This window comes from Perissodus microlepis, chromosome 5 (assembly GCF_051167445.1).
Source record: "Perissodus microlepis isolate ML-2025 ecotype Zambia chromosome 5, ASM5116744v1, whole genome shotgun sequence".
In the NCBI taxonomy this organism is placed as follows: Eukaryota; Metazoa; Chordata; class Actinopteri; order Cichliformes; family Cichlidae; genus Perissodus; species Perissodus microlepis.
Window position 1 is genome coordinate 34,823,933 of NC_140465.1, and position 16,485 is coordinate 34,840,417.

The following is a 16,485-nucleotide window of genomic DNA, read 5'->3' on the forward strand; positions in this document are numbered from 1 at the left end:
TTGCCAATATCTTAACAGCTGCCAGTGTCGCTGCAGTTCACTAAAACACTGCTGTAAAACCACAGCATCCCCCATGTTTCCCCCAGAGCCCCACTTTACCTTTTCCAAGAAATATGTAATTCAACAACACTCAATTCCAGCAAACCCATCATTCGCTGCAAGAACAGCAGCAAAGGTCTGAGCAGTCCTGCTGATGTGTTTCAGTGTGGTGTCTCTGAAGCTACGTCGAGATTTCAGTCCATTATGGAGTCTGTTTGTGTCGCTCTCACAGTCTAAGACTCATCTGCAGTAAAGTAAATGTTGGACTTGCTGTTTGTTTTACAGGGCGAGATGAGACCATGCAGCCTGCCAAGCCTGCCAAGCCGTCCTTCCTGGAGTACTTTGAGCAGAAGGAGAAGGAGGCGAACATTCATAATGACGGAGGAGGAAAAGGACAAAACAACGCCGATAACCGCAAACTGCCCGGAGAAGGAGATCTTGAAGTGGTGAGCTGGAAACGTGGCACACACTGTTACACTTTACCGTGAAGCCGTTACCTGGTCCACTGAAGACCTGTAGATGTTACTGAATTCACATCAGTACATGCACTGAGGTGACGAGAACTATATTTAAAATGGCACCATGAACACAGCACAGGGGTATGATCCCCACCAGCTGCTTCTTTTTCAATAAAAAGTAGAGGTCTTCGTTTTGGGAATGAAGACCTCTACTGTGGCTACAATGTAGCTTGCCATTGCCAGTGTGTGAATGGGTGAATGACTGAATGTAGTGTAAAGCGCTTTGGGGTCTTTAGGGACTGAGTAAAGCGCTATACAAATGCAGGCCATTTCAATGTTCCTCCTATCTAAGTGAAATACTGATTAAATACGAGGAAAAGTCACACAGGTTTAAAAGTAAGAAAACACTCAAACCATAAATCTAATGGGCGAGGGTAAATGTTACCTGTACAAATACTGTGTGTGTATTTAAGAGCGCTGCTGCCGTCTGCAGTCAGGTTGCTCTAAAAAGCAACACGAGTAATGGAGATGAAGACGGTGAACCAGCTGCACAATGAGCCGTGTGATTCAGGCTTCTCTCCTAAAATAAAGTTACTAAACTAAACTAGTGAAGATTGAAAACTGCCAGTACCTCATAAACGTATTATTAATGAACAAAATAAATAAGAAACTACCAAAGCGGATGGAGGAGATGGAGCTAACCCAACTGCACCTTCTCCTTTGGCTTTATATGCATGCAGGTGAGCCTCTGCAGCTAATCAGAACTCAGATTAAACCATAGAGAAAGGGCAGGAGGACGGAGGTTAATCACAACATGGATCGGGCTGAATGCTAATTAGAACCTCTCAGAATATGTCTGCTGTCTTCAGATCAACCTGTGGAGATGTCTAATAAACAATGAGTGATGTCTAGACCAAAATACTCAATTTTGCTCTCCAACGGCCTGATATCCACTTACGAGGACATTATACTGCTACTGTTCTATCGAAATTTAAAACAAATATCCTCATATGTGGCTCAAATTTTTCTCAGAAACAAAAATCAGGTAATTCTTTGTTTTTACATTCATCAAGTGCCAATCAGCCCAAATAGCAAAGAGAAATTAAAAATGCCATGGAAGAGTTCGGGTCTTAGGTTAAAGAATTTAAATTCAAAGCTCTAAAAGTGGTTAAAATTTAGTTTATTTTAGCTTCTGAGTTGCTTCACTTTTCAGAGCCTGATGCCTCAGATGAAATCATGTTAACGAAAAAGCAGAGGTTGTTTGTCTCGCTCAGAGACATTTATGCTGAACGCGTGGCTGCTCCTGCTGCTGGAATTAAATATTAAATATGTGACCTTTAACTCCGAGGTGGTTTCTCTTACCTGATCACCCAGCTGCCATTTCACCTTTAGCTGTTCAGACGACGCATCAGCAGAAAGCAAAACAATAAATAAATACTGCAGGTAGGCACCGAATCCTAAAAGCTGAAATTATTAAAAAGAAACAAGAAAAACAATAAAGCAAAATTGTATTTTGCAGAATTTATTATCAGTGGTGAAGCTTTGCCTGAATTATGTACAACGCTGAATTTCACAGCGGCTGTTTGAGCCATAAAAGAACAAAGACGTGTGTTCTGCTGAATGTACGCATGTATGACTTCATAATTTTCGTGTGTGTGTGTGTGTCTGTGTGTGTGTTGAATGCACTTATATGTGCAACTGTGCGTGTGAAGTCGGTACACTAACAGACAGTGACGGCTCCCCGCTGGTTGACCCTGATTTTCCCTCTTGTTCTCCTGGATCTTTAATATTGTAACTGTTCGATGTAGGAAAGAGGGAAGAAACACACTCACTCACTCACACACACACATACACATTCACACACTCACACACACACACAGAGGATCATCACAGAGAGGTGTATCGCTCTTTGCTGTGACGCCTACATGCTGTCAGGTTTGATACTTGTCAGATACACGTTCAGTAAGAAGATCGTCTCACATTTACATCTGCACTCGAACACGCAGGAATATAAGCAGCATGCATTTATAGACAAGAGGAAGTACATGACAGATGCTTCCTGTCTACACTGTTTGATCAGAGACTGCGTTGAGCTGAAATGCTCCCCAAAACACTGAGGAACAGGACCTGCACATTTAAAGGAAGTGTAGAACAGCTGGCTCATAACTGGACATATGGAAGTTCCAGTTAGTTTCTAGGGTGGTTTTGCTCTTTGTGGTTTGCATTGTTTTAAATGTGTTTGTTATCATCAGCCAGTTTAAAGGTGGAGAGCTCACTCGGGGTTGGTAATGAGGTGCTGCCCTCAGTATGACCACGAGCAGCAGGTGGTGACCAAATGAATCAGAGTGTGGATGCAAGCAGTGGAAATGAGTGAATGTGAACGAGACCGAGGCAACGTAGGACTTTAAATTGATAGAGGAGCAGATTGATTTGTTTGTTTTGTTTCAGTTAGTTTTGTTATTACACAATACTGTTTATTCAAAGTGTAATATTTGTATTTTAGTGAGCTAAATTATTTTTTCAAGACTTTTCAGTTTAGTTTCAGTATAACTACAACAGCACAGAGGATGGTAAACGCAGGTTTTACTAATACTGACATTTTCACAAGTTGAACTTGTCTTGTGTTTTGTAGCACAGAGGATCTGAGTATTTCTGTGTCTGCGGTGCATAAACATACTGACAATTAGCACTGAACCTCTGTGTGTACAGAGACGACCTGATGGCAGCAGAAGTAAAGCTGTTTCTGCAGCGTTTAGGGGAAAATCAAGTCGGCTTTACTCGAAGACTCCAATCCCACTCGGGGGGATTTATTGTTCCATTAGACTTTCAAATGTGAGGATAAAAAGCTAATTTCTTTTTGGATAATACACTGAGACAGCTTGTTGACAGCCGCATGCTGACTGTGTTTAATTTTAGATATGTCTGCTCTTCTATTTTTGTATTTTGCTATCAGATGTTTTTTTAATGCTCTTACCCGGGACGGTCATGTAGGCTCGTTGAAAACTCCAGCAGTTTGTGATTTATACATGTGCTTTTTAAAATCTTTTCGAGGTTTATTTCTTCCCGCGCAGGGTTGCTCTTTCACTCTTGTCTCTGTAGACCCTTGCTAATAGTATCCCCATCGTACATGGCAGAGGTGTTTGCATAAATCGCCTTTCACCTTTATTTTAAGGTGTGTCATCATCTTGTATAGGATTTTAAGGGCTATATATAGCTGTCCTGCATTAATATTTACCATTTGAGCTGTGGTTTTAGCTCTAACCTCCTTAGTAGTGTGACAATGCAGCATAAGAACATATGGAGGAAAGCACTAACCTGCATTATTCATGAGAAGACGTAGAACAACCTTCCCCGCGCACCACCCAGCGCGTTCTCTTTTTCTCTGTTTTCATTCCCATCTATTTTTGTTCTTCACTTATTGGTTTCTTTTTTTCATCCCTCCTGCTGCTTTTTTCCATTCTCTCTCTCTCTCCCTCTCTCTCTCGTCTTCAGATGTAAAGGAGTCCATGTTCTTGGCTGACAGACGGTCAGTGGATGCAGGTTGAAACCAGTCACTGTCTAATGAGCCCTCATCCGTCACATGATCTGTCAAAACGTAACTGTTAAACAACTTCAAGAGACATGCCAGCACACACACACACACACACACACACACACACACACGTACGCACACACACACCCACAGACCACTGGAGTTTGTTTGCTTTCCTGATGGCGGCTTCAGTGCAGTGGTGGGGGAACTCCAGGCCTCAGGGGCCAGTGTCCTGCAGGTTTTTGAGGTGTCCGCTGATTTAAATGGCTAAAGGACCTCCTCAACATGTCCTGAAGTTCTCCGGAGGCCTGGTAATGAACTAATCATGTGATTCGTGTGTGCTGACCCAGGGTGATACCTAAAACCTTCAGGACTCCGGCCCTTGAGGCCTGGAGTTCCCCCACCCCTGCTTTAGTGACTCATCTTATAATCTCAGCAGACATTATCTTTCAACTTTTCTTTATTACCTTTCCCTAGCATCCTCATCCTCTGTCACACCAGGCTTCTGTATCTCCTTCTTCAGTAGGTTGTCCCTCCTTTGTGCCTTCCCCCACCTCCTCCTCCTCCACCTTCAGCCATTAGCAGTTTCCTCAAACACCCTGCTGGTGATCAGCACTGGGAACAGTTATTGTTAACCCATTTAATTTAGTCATTCTTCCCATTTATCCGTGTCTTACACCAACACTAGGAGTACCCTAGCTTTAGCTTGTGGATGTATGGAAAGTTTGCATAAAGGGTTCAAAACCTCTTCCAGGGAGCCGTCATGCGTTTCATAGTTTGAGAGGGAGTCAGACTTGGTGGGAACACGTCTGAATGTCTGAGTACAGCCAGAGCCAGCAGGCGCTCATTGTTAAAGATTTGTGTACTTTAACTGAAAATCAGACGTTCTCCACTGCTTTAATGAACATGGATTTGTTTCCAGAGGTTCCTGTTTGAGTCTTTATGTCTGGAATGAAAGCAGCTATTGAACAGAAGGCTCTCTTCAGCTACTCTGAGTCTATGGCTCAACTTTTGACCTCTGTGTGATCGAGGCTCAGAGAACCCTAGAGCAGCGGTCCCCACGGACCGGTTTAATGTCAGACAATATTTTCATGGACCCGCCTTTAAGGTGTCGTGGATAAATACAACAAAATAAAATGATACGACCAAGACAAAAACTGGTATTTGGTATTTTGTAAATATAAAAATAAACATAAATTCAGAAACATGTGTAATTGTGTAACTTTATTAGCAGCGTCCTCCTGAAATGCACCAACAACACTGAGGGTAACATCCTCCTCTCTGCCCCTTAATGCTCTCTGGTCGCTATGGTAACACATCAATATTTCTTTCAAAATAAGACACAACTACAACACGGGAAAAAGACCCAGGGAACCGCTGTGCTAGAGCAGTTAGAGCCTGGTGCATCTGCAGGGCCTGATGAACTAGCAGAACAACTTTTACTTTGAATTTTACTCTGACCAGCAGTGAGATCCCATATCAGGATCCCACGGAGATATCTAAGTTCTGTTTTGTTTTGGGTCTTTTTGCAAAAGTTTGCAATCTTTAATTAATGATTGTGATAATTAGCCCCATTTAGAGAACCCAGCAGATGAAATGCTGCTGTTAAAGTGTAAATGCAGCTTTAAAGAAAGGGAGTGAAAAACATCCTGATGTGCTGCTCGTTTTCTGGATTTGCCGCAGGTTTTTGACACAGCTGATCATTTCTATAGTTTCAGTCATTACTCAAGAGAAGTAATGTAACGCATATTAATCCTTACTTAAAAAATCATGTAAATAATGCTTTACTGAGAATAAGTAATCTGGTAACACTGTTACATTAGTTCTGTGGTGAACTGAAATACTGAGTTACATTATTACCAGTAATCAGCTGTTCTGATTTTTCATATTGTTTATTTCATATTTAGATGTGAATCGAACAAAATCTGTCCCGGAGTGAGGAAGTGAGGAAACACTTGATGTCTGTCACCCTCGGTTGGGCAGTGTGCTCTTTCTGGTTGCTCCTGAGCAGACTGACTCTATAACGCTGTCCTGCTTAGAACAGTTTGAAACAGATGAGAGAATAGTGCTGTTGGTGAGCCTGATTGCTCTTAAAGCTGCACTGACGTTTGTTTGAAATGGAATCTTTAGTTCTTGTGATGGTACATCCATTTCTACAAGCAAAGCCCCGTTTCTGGTCTGCGCACACTTAAGAAGTTGTGTAGTCATAGAAATCTCTGCGCTGGCAGGACAACCTGCAACAATGTCAGAACAGATGAGCAGCTTTGTATCTGCAGCCAACAATACAGTGAAATCCTTTAGCTCCTCAGCTGCTGAATGCTCCACTGTTTTTGCAAACTCGTGTTTGGCTGCTGAGATCTCACAGAACTGTTTCTGCATGAAAGGGAATTAAAATGGCAGAAAAGTGCTGAGATGAGCTGAAAAGGGAGAATTCAGCTGTGGGTTTACCACTACAGCAAAATATGAAAACTACAGATACACACAGCAGCCTTAAATACCCTTGGGTTTGATAAGGATAGGTGGAGAGGGAAAGCCCACCCCCATTCTTCTTGTACAGCCACCGAGTGCTTTGATGTCGTTCCCTTTAGAGGGCGGCTCTGTGTTTTTGGTCAAATTATGCAGCGTGCTGTGGAAAAGCCGAGAGAGCAGACGGTTTGTAAGCAGTTAGCTCAGGTGCTAAATATTTCATAACCAAAGTGTGTTTTTTTGTAGTTGTTTGCTCAACAAAATAATGCATCACAGCTGCAGCTGAAAAGAATTCGCTCATAACAATATTATGGATAATTCATATTTTAATTTTAATGACCGCATCCTTAAAGAGGGACTCCTCCCTAAACCCGGCATCGAAATTTACAACAAAGTCAAGAGTGTGCTGTGTCGAATGTGTCAAAGTGCATCAGGTAATTTTATTGGTTTAACTGAAGAAGTCGTCAAAGTTTTCATTTGTGTTGAAGTTTGAATGAATTCAGTCGGCTGTGAAGTCGAGCGCACCGACCGCTGGAGTCGAAGCAGGTTTCAGTGTTGAGGATTGTGATGGGAGGAGCCGAGCGATCCTTCTGTTAATAACAGCAGCAGGTGCACAGGTGTGATGTGCGTCTGTGTTTAGGTGAAGCACACTTTCACTGTGGGTTTGAACCTCCTGATCAGCAAAAGTACTGATAAAGCTCCGAAGTTCACATCTTAATATTCCAGTTAAAACCTCCCGTTGCTGCTTTGATGCACTTCATCATTTATTTAATAACTGAGTATTTTTTTTAATTGGCTAGTTTAATAACCGATTAATAATTTATTGGCTAGTTTAATAATTAAGCTGCCTTGTCCAAAAGTTAAAATGCTTCTGACATAAAAAATATATTTGTTGGTCTGTTAGGTTAATTTTACTTCTTCATTGATGAGTCCATGAATCAAAGAAGGTCTTGTCCCATTTTTAAACGCTTTAGTTGGATGATTCCTGTAAGCAATACTCATGATTGATTACTGTAAATATATTGAATAAACTGGACATATCAGCAGCAAATGTTGATGTGAGCTTTTGGCCCTTTTGGCCGCTTTTTTGGAGTCCAGTTGTAGGACCTTCCCTTGTTCACGGTTATCTGTCTAGTGGACTCAAACGGCGGTGTTATTTTAGCTCTATTGATTCTGAGTAATAAATAGCCTGAGAGCGTTGTGCTGCTGGTAAAAGCTGAGAGGGGGAATCCCCTGGGGAAAAGCTAAAGCAGGCACCAGGTCCCTGTCTGAGGCCGGCAACCGAGAGAGGAGGGATTGAATACAAGTCAATAGATTCATCCTTTGAAAGCTGCTAAAATAGATGCTTTCATCAGACACTTTGGTTATTGCTGTCATGTGTGACGTCCTTTGAGGGTGCGGTAAAGGTTTTTGTCAGCGTCCACTAATGGACTGCGTCCGCGTTGATCTTTGACCCTCAAGTCATCAAATCCTGCTTCGAATGTCGTTGTGACGCACACGTGTTGTTTAAGGTGAACGACTATGTGTGTATCAAAAGCTGACCGTGAGAGTTCACTCATGACAAACGTTCAGTGTTCAGAAAACTTTTTGTTTCTCGTAACGCGATAACCGTTATTTTGAATCGGCCGCATTTATAATGAAATGTTTCAGAATTTTCTCTGAAATTTGTAAATGTGACCAACTCAGTGTGACCTCATTGAGCCTGAACTATAATTTAAAGCAGAGAGGTGAGAGCAGGGAGGGAGTCTGAACCCAAACTGTGAGCTGGTTCCACATAAGAGGAGCCTGAAAGTCAACACTCGTCAAACTCAGGGAAAATAAAGGTTTGCTCTTAATGAGGTGCCCTGACTTTCTGTCTCACACACTCCGAGGTCCTCGATGCTGATGAATAAGAACAGCAGCCTTAACATAGTTCAATGTTTTCTCCTCTAGGTAAGCACGTGGTCGGTGGAGGATCTGCGGCTGAAGCTCGCCTCTCTGGACCCTCAGATGGAGCAGGAGATCGAGGAGATCCGCCAGCGCTACCAGGCCAAGAGGCAGCCCATCCTCGACGCCATCGAGGCCAAAAAACGAAGGCAGCCGAACTTCTGAGAAGTTCTGAAGGATTTCTCTCACGTTTTCCGCAGCAGTTTGGAGGAACGTCACCGAGGCTGCTGGAGTATCTGCGTGATGTGACGTTTGGGGAGTGAGGATTATTGGTTGGACGTCTGCCTGCTGAGTTTTTGGACCTTTGTCTAAGAAAAACTGTAGAAAAGCTGTTCAGCTGAATATCATTGACATTTATTTTGTCTGCTTGAGATCCACGATCCTTCTGTTTGTGGCATTTCTTTTCATTTCAGTATCATCATCAGCAGTTTTGGACTCGAGTTTCTTTCTGCTTATTTCAAGCTTGCACACAGTTGTTTTAAGGAGGTGAACAGGTGAACATACCTGGAGACCGTCAGGTCCTGTCTGTCATCATGTGGTACATCATCATTTGAACTGCTGACTGTTAAACTTCGGTACTCGTCTATTACTTAAGTTCTTGCCATCATTGTTGGTGAAGCTGCTGAGCTTTTCTAGGTTTCTGCGTCAGACAGCGAGGTGTTTTATAGAACAGGATGAATCTTCATTCTTGAAAAAAATGCACAAAAATGTAACATGGACAGTGGATAAAACTGGGTTCTGTCGGCACGTCTGCTTTTCCAAAGATCTCTAAAAGACAACAAATCACTGAATTTGAATTCATAGCTAAAAGCAGAGGAGATAACCAGTTTTTCTCCTCTTCCACTCGACTGGTCATCTGAGAGATGCTGCACATATTCTGTGTTTCCACACAGTTTGCTCTGAACTCCAAAGCTAAGGTTTCTTTCGAAGCTGCTTGAGAAAACTCTCTAATTTGGTACATGTCCCTGCGTTTCTGTTTTCTTCACATAACTTGGTGTTACATTGAAGTCCTACTCATTATATCGGACTTTGTGTTTGTGCCTCGCGACCAAACTGTTACTAGATCTTTTCTTTTGTCTTTGATCTTCTGTGGGCTGAAGCACATTTCTCTCACTTCCTGCAGCTGCAGCATGAAGCCAGCCTGCAGAATTACTTCAGTAAAGAAGACAGAAAAATGGGATCAGTTAGTGCAGAGTGTGGTTCGTGAACCAGACGTATTCTTTGCTTTGTAGAGCACATCATTTCACTTTTTTCAGTTTTATATATTTATAAGATTATGTGATCGTCATCTCAGCTCTTGGGCCAGTTAATGAGGAGTGTTTACAGTTCACAGATGATGATTCTGCTCTCTGATTGGTTTGTTCGGTTGGGTTTCGGTTATCTGTCGGCTTGTGGGTCAGAAGATGAATCTGACAGGTTGAGATGATCAAAAAGAAAAGAAAAAAGAAATCTGGCTACATGAAATTACAAATCTGTAGTATTATGTCAATATTTAGTAAATGTTTCTAACACACTGTAAATTAGGAGTTAAAAGACATTTTCAAGTGTTTCCAGTTTGTGTCGACATTCGTAACTCCAGTATTACAGTATGACATCAGTATCCTGTCATTACAGCACAGGAGGAGTTATTGTTGTCGACATGCAGACTAAATGAAGTGCCCTTTTTATTTTTTTTATACGTTTCCTTTGTTTGAGTGGGTCTCTGAGTGTAACACGGGGCACAGTGGCCGCCTGGCCGCTGGTTTGACTCGTCCTCAGATGAACTTCGCTCACTGTTCTCGCTAAACTGAAGCAAAACTTGTTGTACAGAAACTCCCTAAAGTCCAGCAGGGGGCAGTAGACAGATTTTCCTGAGTGTGTGGAGCTCGGGGGCTAAAATTATTGTGCTCTACACAGAAAATCCCTCATTTTACTTTTTTTGTGTTCGTTTGTTTTTTGATAAAATAAAATTACATTGGGCCATTTAATTTTTCTTAAAGTGAAGCTGAATTTTTTTTTCTTTCAAGTTAAAATGTTCACATTGTGCTAAAACGTGCTGATTGGTCAGGACAGCCCCCTCGACTATGCCCATTCCCAGAGCAGTGTGGTTGAACCACAGCACAAACAGAAGCAGCCGGCTGTGATTGAAGATGACTGTATCTAAAAATCTCTCCTGCTCGCTTCATGACTGAAATCAAAGCTGCTGAGACTCGTGGTGCACGCTCCTGTGACGTCTCTAATACTTACAAAAAAGTATTTTACTTCAACTGAACTTGTTTTAAAAATATTTAGAGAGAGAAAGTAGAATTATATACACTCTCCTGCCCTTCTATCAAAAATGTTGACCCTGCAAATTTTACATTTTTGGCTGCAGCTCAATGAAGTCTCATTCATTTTGGATCGTCTCAGCACCACTCCCTACAAAGACGTTCTCTGACAGTGCCTTATTCTCGATTAGCCAAGTGACCAATCACAGCAGAGACAGGTGACCAATCACAGCAGGGCCAGAGGTTCTGTATCAGTGAAGCCTGTGAGGAAAATCCTGCATCCTTGACGTAGTCTGCTGCAAAATAAAACGATGAAACTGTAAATGAGCATATCGTGGGCACTTGTAACGTTACAGTGTGTTAGAAACCATTTATTAATGTCTCCTTATAAATGTTTGACAGTGGACGATAGAAGACAAGATCTAATCTTTCTTTTATCCGTTTACTTGGTAACTGTTCCATCTCTCCAAAAAGTCATTTTTTGAAAGCACAGATGATGGTTTGTAAGTAAAACATGAAGTTTGGGATCCTGAAACTTCTGAATTTTGATGTTCTGATTGTTGATTGCACCAAAATGTGAAATATGAGCACATTTGCCTTTTTGTTTAACCACCAGTGCCCTTCTTATTGTTTGGATTTTCATTTCAGATCCAGTATTTTTCTTTATCTCTCCTAAAATAAGCTCTAAAAAAACAGAGCTGGTTTGACAGATTTATGGAGCAGATTCAACAAAGCTTTTATCCCCCCGGTTTGATCTGGCACAGCGGACTCGACGAGGCCGCTCCTGAAAAGTGCCAAGAAGACTTAACTTCTGACATTCCTTTAGGAGGTCCAGCACAAGAGAAAATAAGGGACGGTTTATATTTTTCTACGTAGGTTTAGCAGTGACACAGTCAGTCGGCGAGGTGACGGTTTGTGTGTGTGTCCGGATGAAAATGAGCTTCTCAGGTCATAAAAACTCCTCAGGGCTGTGAAATAATGGCAGAACCAATTAGAAAACGCTGTAGATGGTTCAGAGTTCCTTCATACGCGGTCACGTCTGTATATATGAGCAACACTCAGCTGCATGTGTATATTTTGATTCATTCGAGCTGAAAAGTTCAGTGTCAAAAACAGGACTTTAGAAAAAATGTGAGAACGGCTGCTTTCAGAGGGAAACCCTTCAGCTGGATTTCATCACAAAATGCTGTATTTAACGGATGGTTCAAATCCACAATGTGCACATTTTCCTGTGGCCTGCGGTGCTCTTTATCCACCAATCATGTTTTAGTCACATGGCCAGTTTCCTTTCGGTCCACGGCATCATAGCAGAAATAAACATGTTAACAGCTCTGTGGCTGTTTTCATCCTTCATAAGAACTGTACAGTCGGTTAACTTTTCCTTTATGTCTGTTTAGATTTTATTGTGGCTTGAAATTCGAATTGTCCACCTTGGGAAGCTGTAGCTGATCGTTGTCTGTCTACAGCTCAGCTAATTTGGATCATTTCTCTGTGTTCACACTGTTTTTTGAGCTTTTTTGTGATGCAGATCATCCGTCAGGTCTGTGCTGTGGTTACAGTCATTGACATGCTCGTATTTTATCAGCCTGTTACTTTGCAGTAATAAGCAACTGTAGGCATGTCTGAGACCAAACTGATAAAGGTGGATGGATATCAGTGCAGGCCGGAGGAAGAACCTGTGAATTTGTTTGAACTGCCCCTTTAAGCTGGTTGGTGTCTCCTGTGTTTCTCTGTAAGATAATGACTCATGAGCACAATTCATTTCCTGCTGTGTTACAGGCAAAGCTTTTTCTGCCTTGTCCTACCAACTGTGGATGCACTGTGGGGCTGTCAGAGTATAAAAACTGGTTTTGATCCCTCGACGTTCAGAAAAAGGGGACACATATTTAAAATAATGGCGCCTGATTGTTGTTGAATTATTTGCATGAGCTGCTTGTTGCTGCCTGAAATTAAGTCGAAGTCACTGGAGACCAGACAACCTCTTTTTTTTTTTTTTTTTTTTTTCTTTAATGTAACAGAGACCCTTTTAAATGCTTCTTTGATTTTCCAACCTTTGACTGATTCTTCATAAACTGCTGAATATGGAAACCACAACAAACATCAGAAAGCATTTGCAAGTTTATTTTTGGTCCTTATTTTTCAATTTCAAAACAGTTACAGCCAAACTTCTTCAGCCTTGAGACTGTTAATTTTTTACTTTGATTTAATATAATTTACATGCTTGAGTTAAAAAAAAAAAACAAAAAAAACTGAGCAGCATTTCAGTTTACTCAACGAGTGATTCATGGATAAATCCATACACTCAAATTAGGCTCTCTTTAATCTCGACATTTGTTTTGTGAACATTTCTTTCTTTAACGTTTTGTTGTTTACACTGTTTCGTGCTGGTTTTATATAACTAGCTGTTTAATTTCACCTCAATATTCAAGCACAAACATTTTTGGGTCAAATAAAGACCAGAATTGGATTCCTTAGGAAACTGTAAAAGTGCCTGGAAAAAAGTGAACAAACGAACAAAACAAAGAAAACCAGAGAAAAACATCAAATGTTGCTTTAGTTCAGCAACTCCAGATTAGACTTTTTATTTTAGAAGTTAATCTTAGTGAAAATCTTTCTGACTTTTGAGAATTCAGAAGTTCTTTCTGCCGTCTTGTGTCTCTGCCTTTTGTATAAATCTGCTTGAGCATGTCAGGATCTGAGTTTGCTTCCTGTTGGCGTCGGCCTTAAAGTCAGCTTGTGTTTGAGATCACTGGTGTTTGGTTGGTTTGTGTGCTTTGTGGGGTTTTTGTTGTTTGCTTGTCTAACAAAGAAAATAAAAAACTAAAGCAATAAAAGATGCTGCTTTTACTTTTGTACATATAGATTCTTATTAAAGTTCCAATTAAATCAAATGTAACTGTAAACACGCAGCAGACGCTTCATTAGGTACACCTTGGTAGTAACAGGCTGGACCCCATTTTTCCTTCAGAACTGCTTTAATTCTTCATGGCAGAGATTAAATATAAAGAACACTTCTCAAAGATTTTGGTCCATGTTGAAATGACAGCGTCACAAAGTAACTGCAGATTTGTCAGCTGCATCCATCATGTAACTCTCCTGTTGCAGCACATCCCAAACGTGCTCGACTGGACGGAGATCTTGTGACTGTGGAGGTCACCGGACTGCAGGGAAGTCATCGTCATGTTCAAGAAACCACTCTGAGATAATCTGAGCTTTGGGACACGGTGTGATCCTGCTGAAAGCAGCTATCACGTGGTTCTAGTCAGCAGCGATTCACAGGTAGGCTGTTGTGTTTAAACAATTCTTAGTTGGTATTAAGGGACCCAAAGTATGCTGAGAAAATATGCCCAACATCACCCCACCAGCAGCCTGAACCTCTGATAAGAGACACGATGGGTCTTTGCTTTCATGTTTGCACCAAATTCTGAGCGTACCATCTGAATGTTGCAGGATAAACTGAGACTCATCACACCAGGCAAATTATATTTCATCATCTGTTCACCAGTTTTAATAAGTCTGTTGCAATTATTGCCACAATTTCCTGTTGTTATTTGACAGGTGTGATCTTCTGCTGTCTACAGTTCAAGATGCTCTTCTGCATATCTTGGTTGTAACGAGCGGTTATTTGAGTTACTGAGTTACTCTGACCTCTGACATCAAACATTAACACAGAGTTTCTGCTCACTGGATATTTGCTCTTTTTTTAACCGTTCCCTGTAATCAGCAGTTTCTGAACTACTCAGACCTGCTGCTCAGTTTGAGCTTCAGCATGTCGTCTTGACTCTACGTGGCTAAATGTACACTGTTTCTGCCATGTGACTGTCTGTCAGTATTTCCATACTGGATTTTATATCTGATGAAATAACTGATGTTTCAGTTTGCACAGTCATGCTCTGCCTTCATCATCAGCTTTGGCTGCAGGACTCTCACTGCCTTCTGCACTTTCTAAAAGTTTTCTCGTGTCCTATCAGATCCATCACAAACACCCAAACTTTTTAGGCACGCCTCATCCCCCTTTTTCTTGTTTCCTCTCCTTGTTCAGACTTTTGACTGTCAGCCAAAATAGCAGAAATGAATTTTTAATCAGCCAGTCACGAATCTGATCTCTCTCTCCTTCAGTCTGTCTGCGGATGTGCTGTTTGTCCCAACAAAAATAAAACAGAAACTCTGTGTGTGTGTGTGTGTGTGTGTGTGTGCGTGCGTGTGCGTGTGTGTGTGAGCTTTCCTAGAAAGAGGACATCCAGCACAGGGGCAGATCTACTGGGGGGCAAGAGCCCCCCCCAACCTGCTGCATGTTGCTGAGTGTTCTTGTGCTTTTTGCTCTTGTTAAAGCTCTAAGATGCTGCCCACCTGCATATTTAGGGTTCAAACTATAGAAATAGGCCTTTTCATTGACCACATTGGCTCTAGGAACGCAACCCCCACAAATTTCGGGGGTTGACTGGATAAGCCACGTTTGTCTGACTGTTGCTGTGATTGGGAGCTACATGATTAAAATTGAATTGAACTAAATGAATTGGGTGTCTCTCTCTGAGACTGACAAACCCTGACGGCACCTGAATGGTCATGCCATCCTAGAGGAGCTGGACTACCTGTGCTGCTTTAATGGAGTCCAGCCTCTCCAGGGCTCCTGATGCCACTTTGATCCAAAGCAGCTGAAGTGGAGTCAGAGTAGTTTTTGCTTCCTAACTGGACAGAGAAATGTCCTTGATGCTTAACTGCTCTGACTGATTGTTCCCTTAATCCCTTAATTGTTTCCTTTTGAGCACTGTTGAAACTTTACAGTTCATCTGTTACTTTTTCTTCCAAAGTCCTGAACACACTCTGTCATCATGCTGAAAAGGCAGATGTTGCACTGTGTTTAGGCTGAGAAACATTGTGCCAAGGCTTTTTAAAATGATGACAAAAACCTTTCTCAGTTTCTCTCCACATTTTCAAACAGACAACAGCGTTCAGCCCCAACTCGCCGTGGCACAGCTTCAAACTGTGGATCATCAGCTCTGTCAGACTGGAAGGAATCCTGCCCGGAGACTCGTCCGACACAAGCATCCATTATGTGAAACTCAAGCTAAGCTGCAGAACAATCTTAATGTCGTTCATCCTGCGGAAATTTCACCCTGCTTGTCTTTCAGAACGAAGCTTTGGCAGAGAGGTGACATTTAAAGGGCCAGTTCACCCAAATCCGATTCTCATTAAGACTTCTTAACGGTTTCAGTCCTCTCAGAAAGAAAGTTGTTATAGTAAGTAAACCAGAGGTGAGTGAACTGGCACTAGAATAGAACTAAATATTAAACCAGTTCTTCTGTTAACAGCTTCTTAAGTTAGAAGTTCAAAAGTTAGTCCAGAGCCAGAACAGTGTTGTCGTCCACCGTCTGCTACATAAAACTATAAAAGAAATATGCACCGAGGCTCATGCTGTCATGTTTAAGAGTTTTGGTTATCCTTCATTTGCTGTTTTTTATTGTGAAAGTATCTTTTCACGTCACCCCTGATTAAATGTCTTGTCTTTAACTTTGTTATTTGATGAGTTTAATGTTTCTGTTGTTTTTCTTTGCTCTCTTTCAGATTTTCCCTTTTTTTATTTAGCTTGTTGTCTTCCATTTTAAGAAACATCTTTAGTGCTTTTATAAACGCAGCACTTCATGTTTCCTTTCTACGGTGGCCCCTAGAGACAAAGCACGTGCAAACTCCAAAACACTTGCAAACTCCAAAACACATGCAAACCCCAAAACACAACGGAAGTGCTCCAGGATGCTAGGGGCAGTGTTGAGCTTTTGTTACCTAGTAACTACACAAGCCAGGAAGTACCAATGACCGG

General features: G+C 41.6%; 1 protein-coding gene across 1 annotated transcript in view; it reads left to right on the forward strand.

Moving 5' to 3' along the window:
• Nucleotides 1-13,522, forward strand: part of LOC146387756 (serine/threonine-protein kinase 4-like) — a 42,459-nt gene extending 28,937 nt beyond the window's left edge. Inside the window, exons 10-11 of the mRNA XM_084929586.1 lie at nt 325-485; nt 8,428-13,522. Of these exons, the coding sequence (XP_084785712.1) occupies nt 325-485; nt 8,428-8,586 (320 nt within the window). The 3' untranslated portion in view covers nt 8,587-13,522. The remainder of the gene's footprint in view (nt 1-324; nt 486-8,427) is intronic.
• The last annotated feature ends 2,963 nt before the right edge of the window (nt 13,523-16,485 follow it).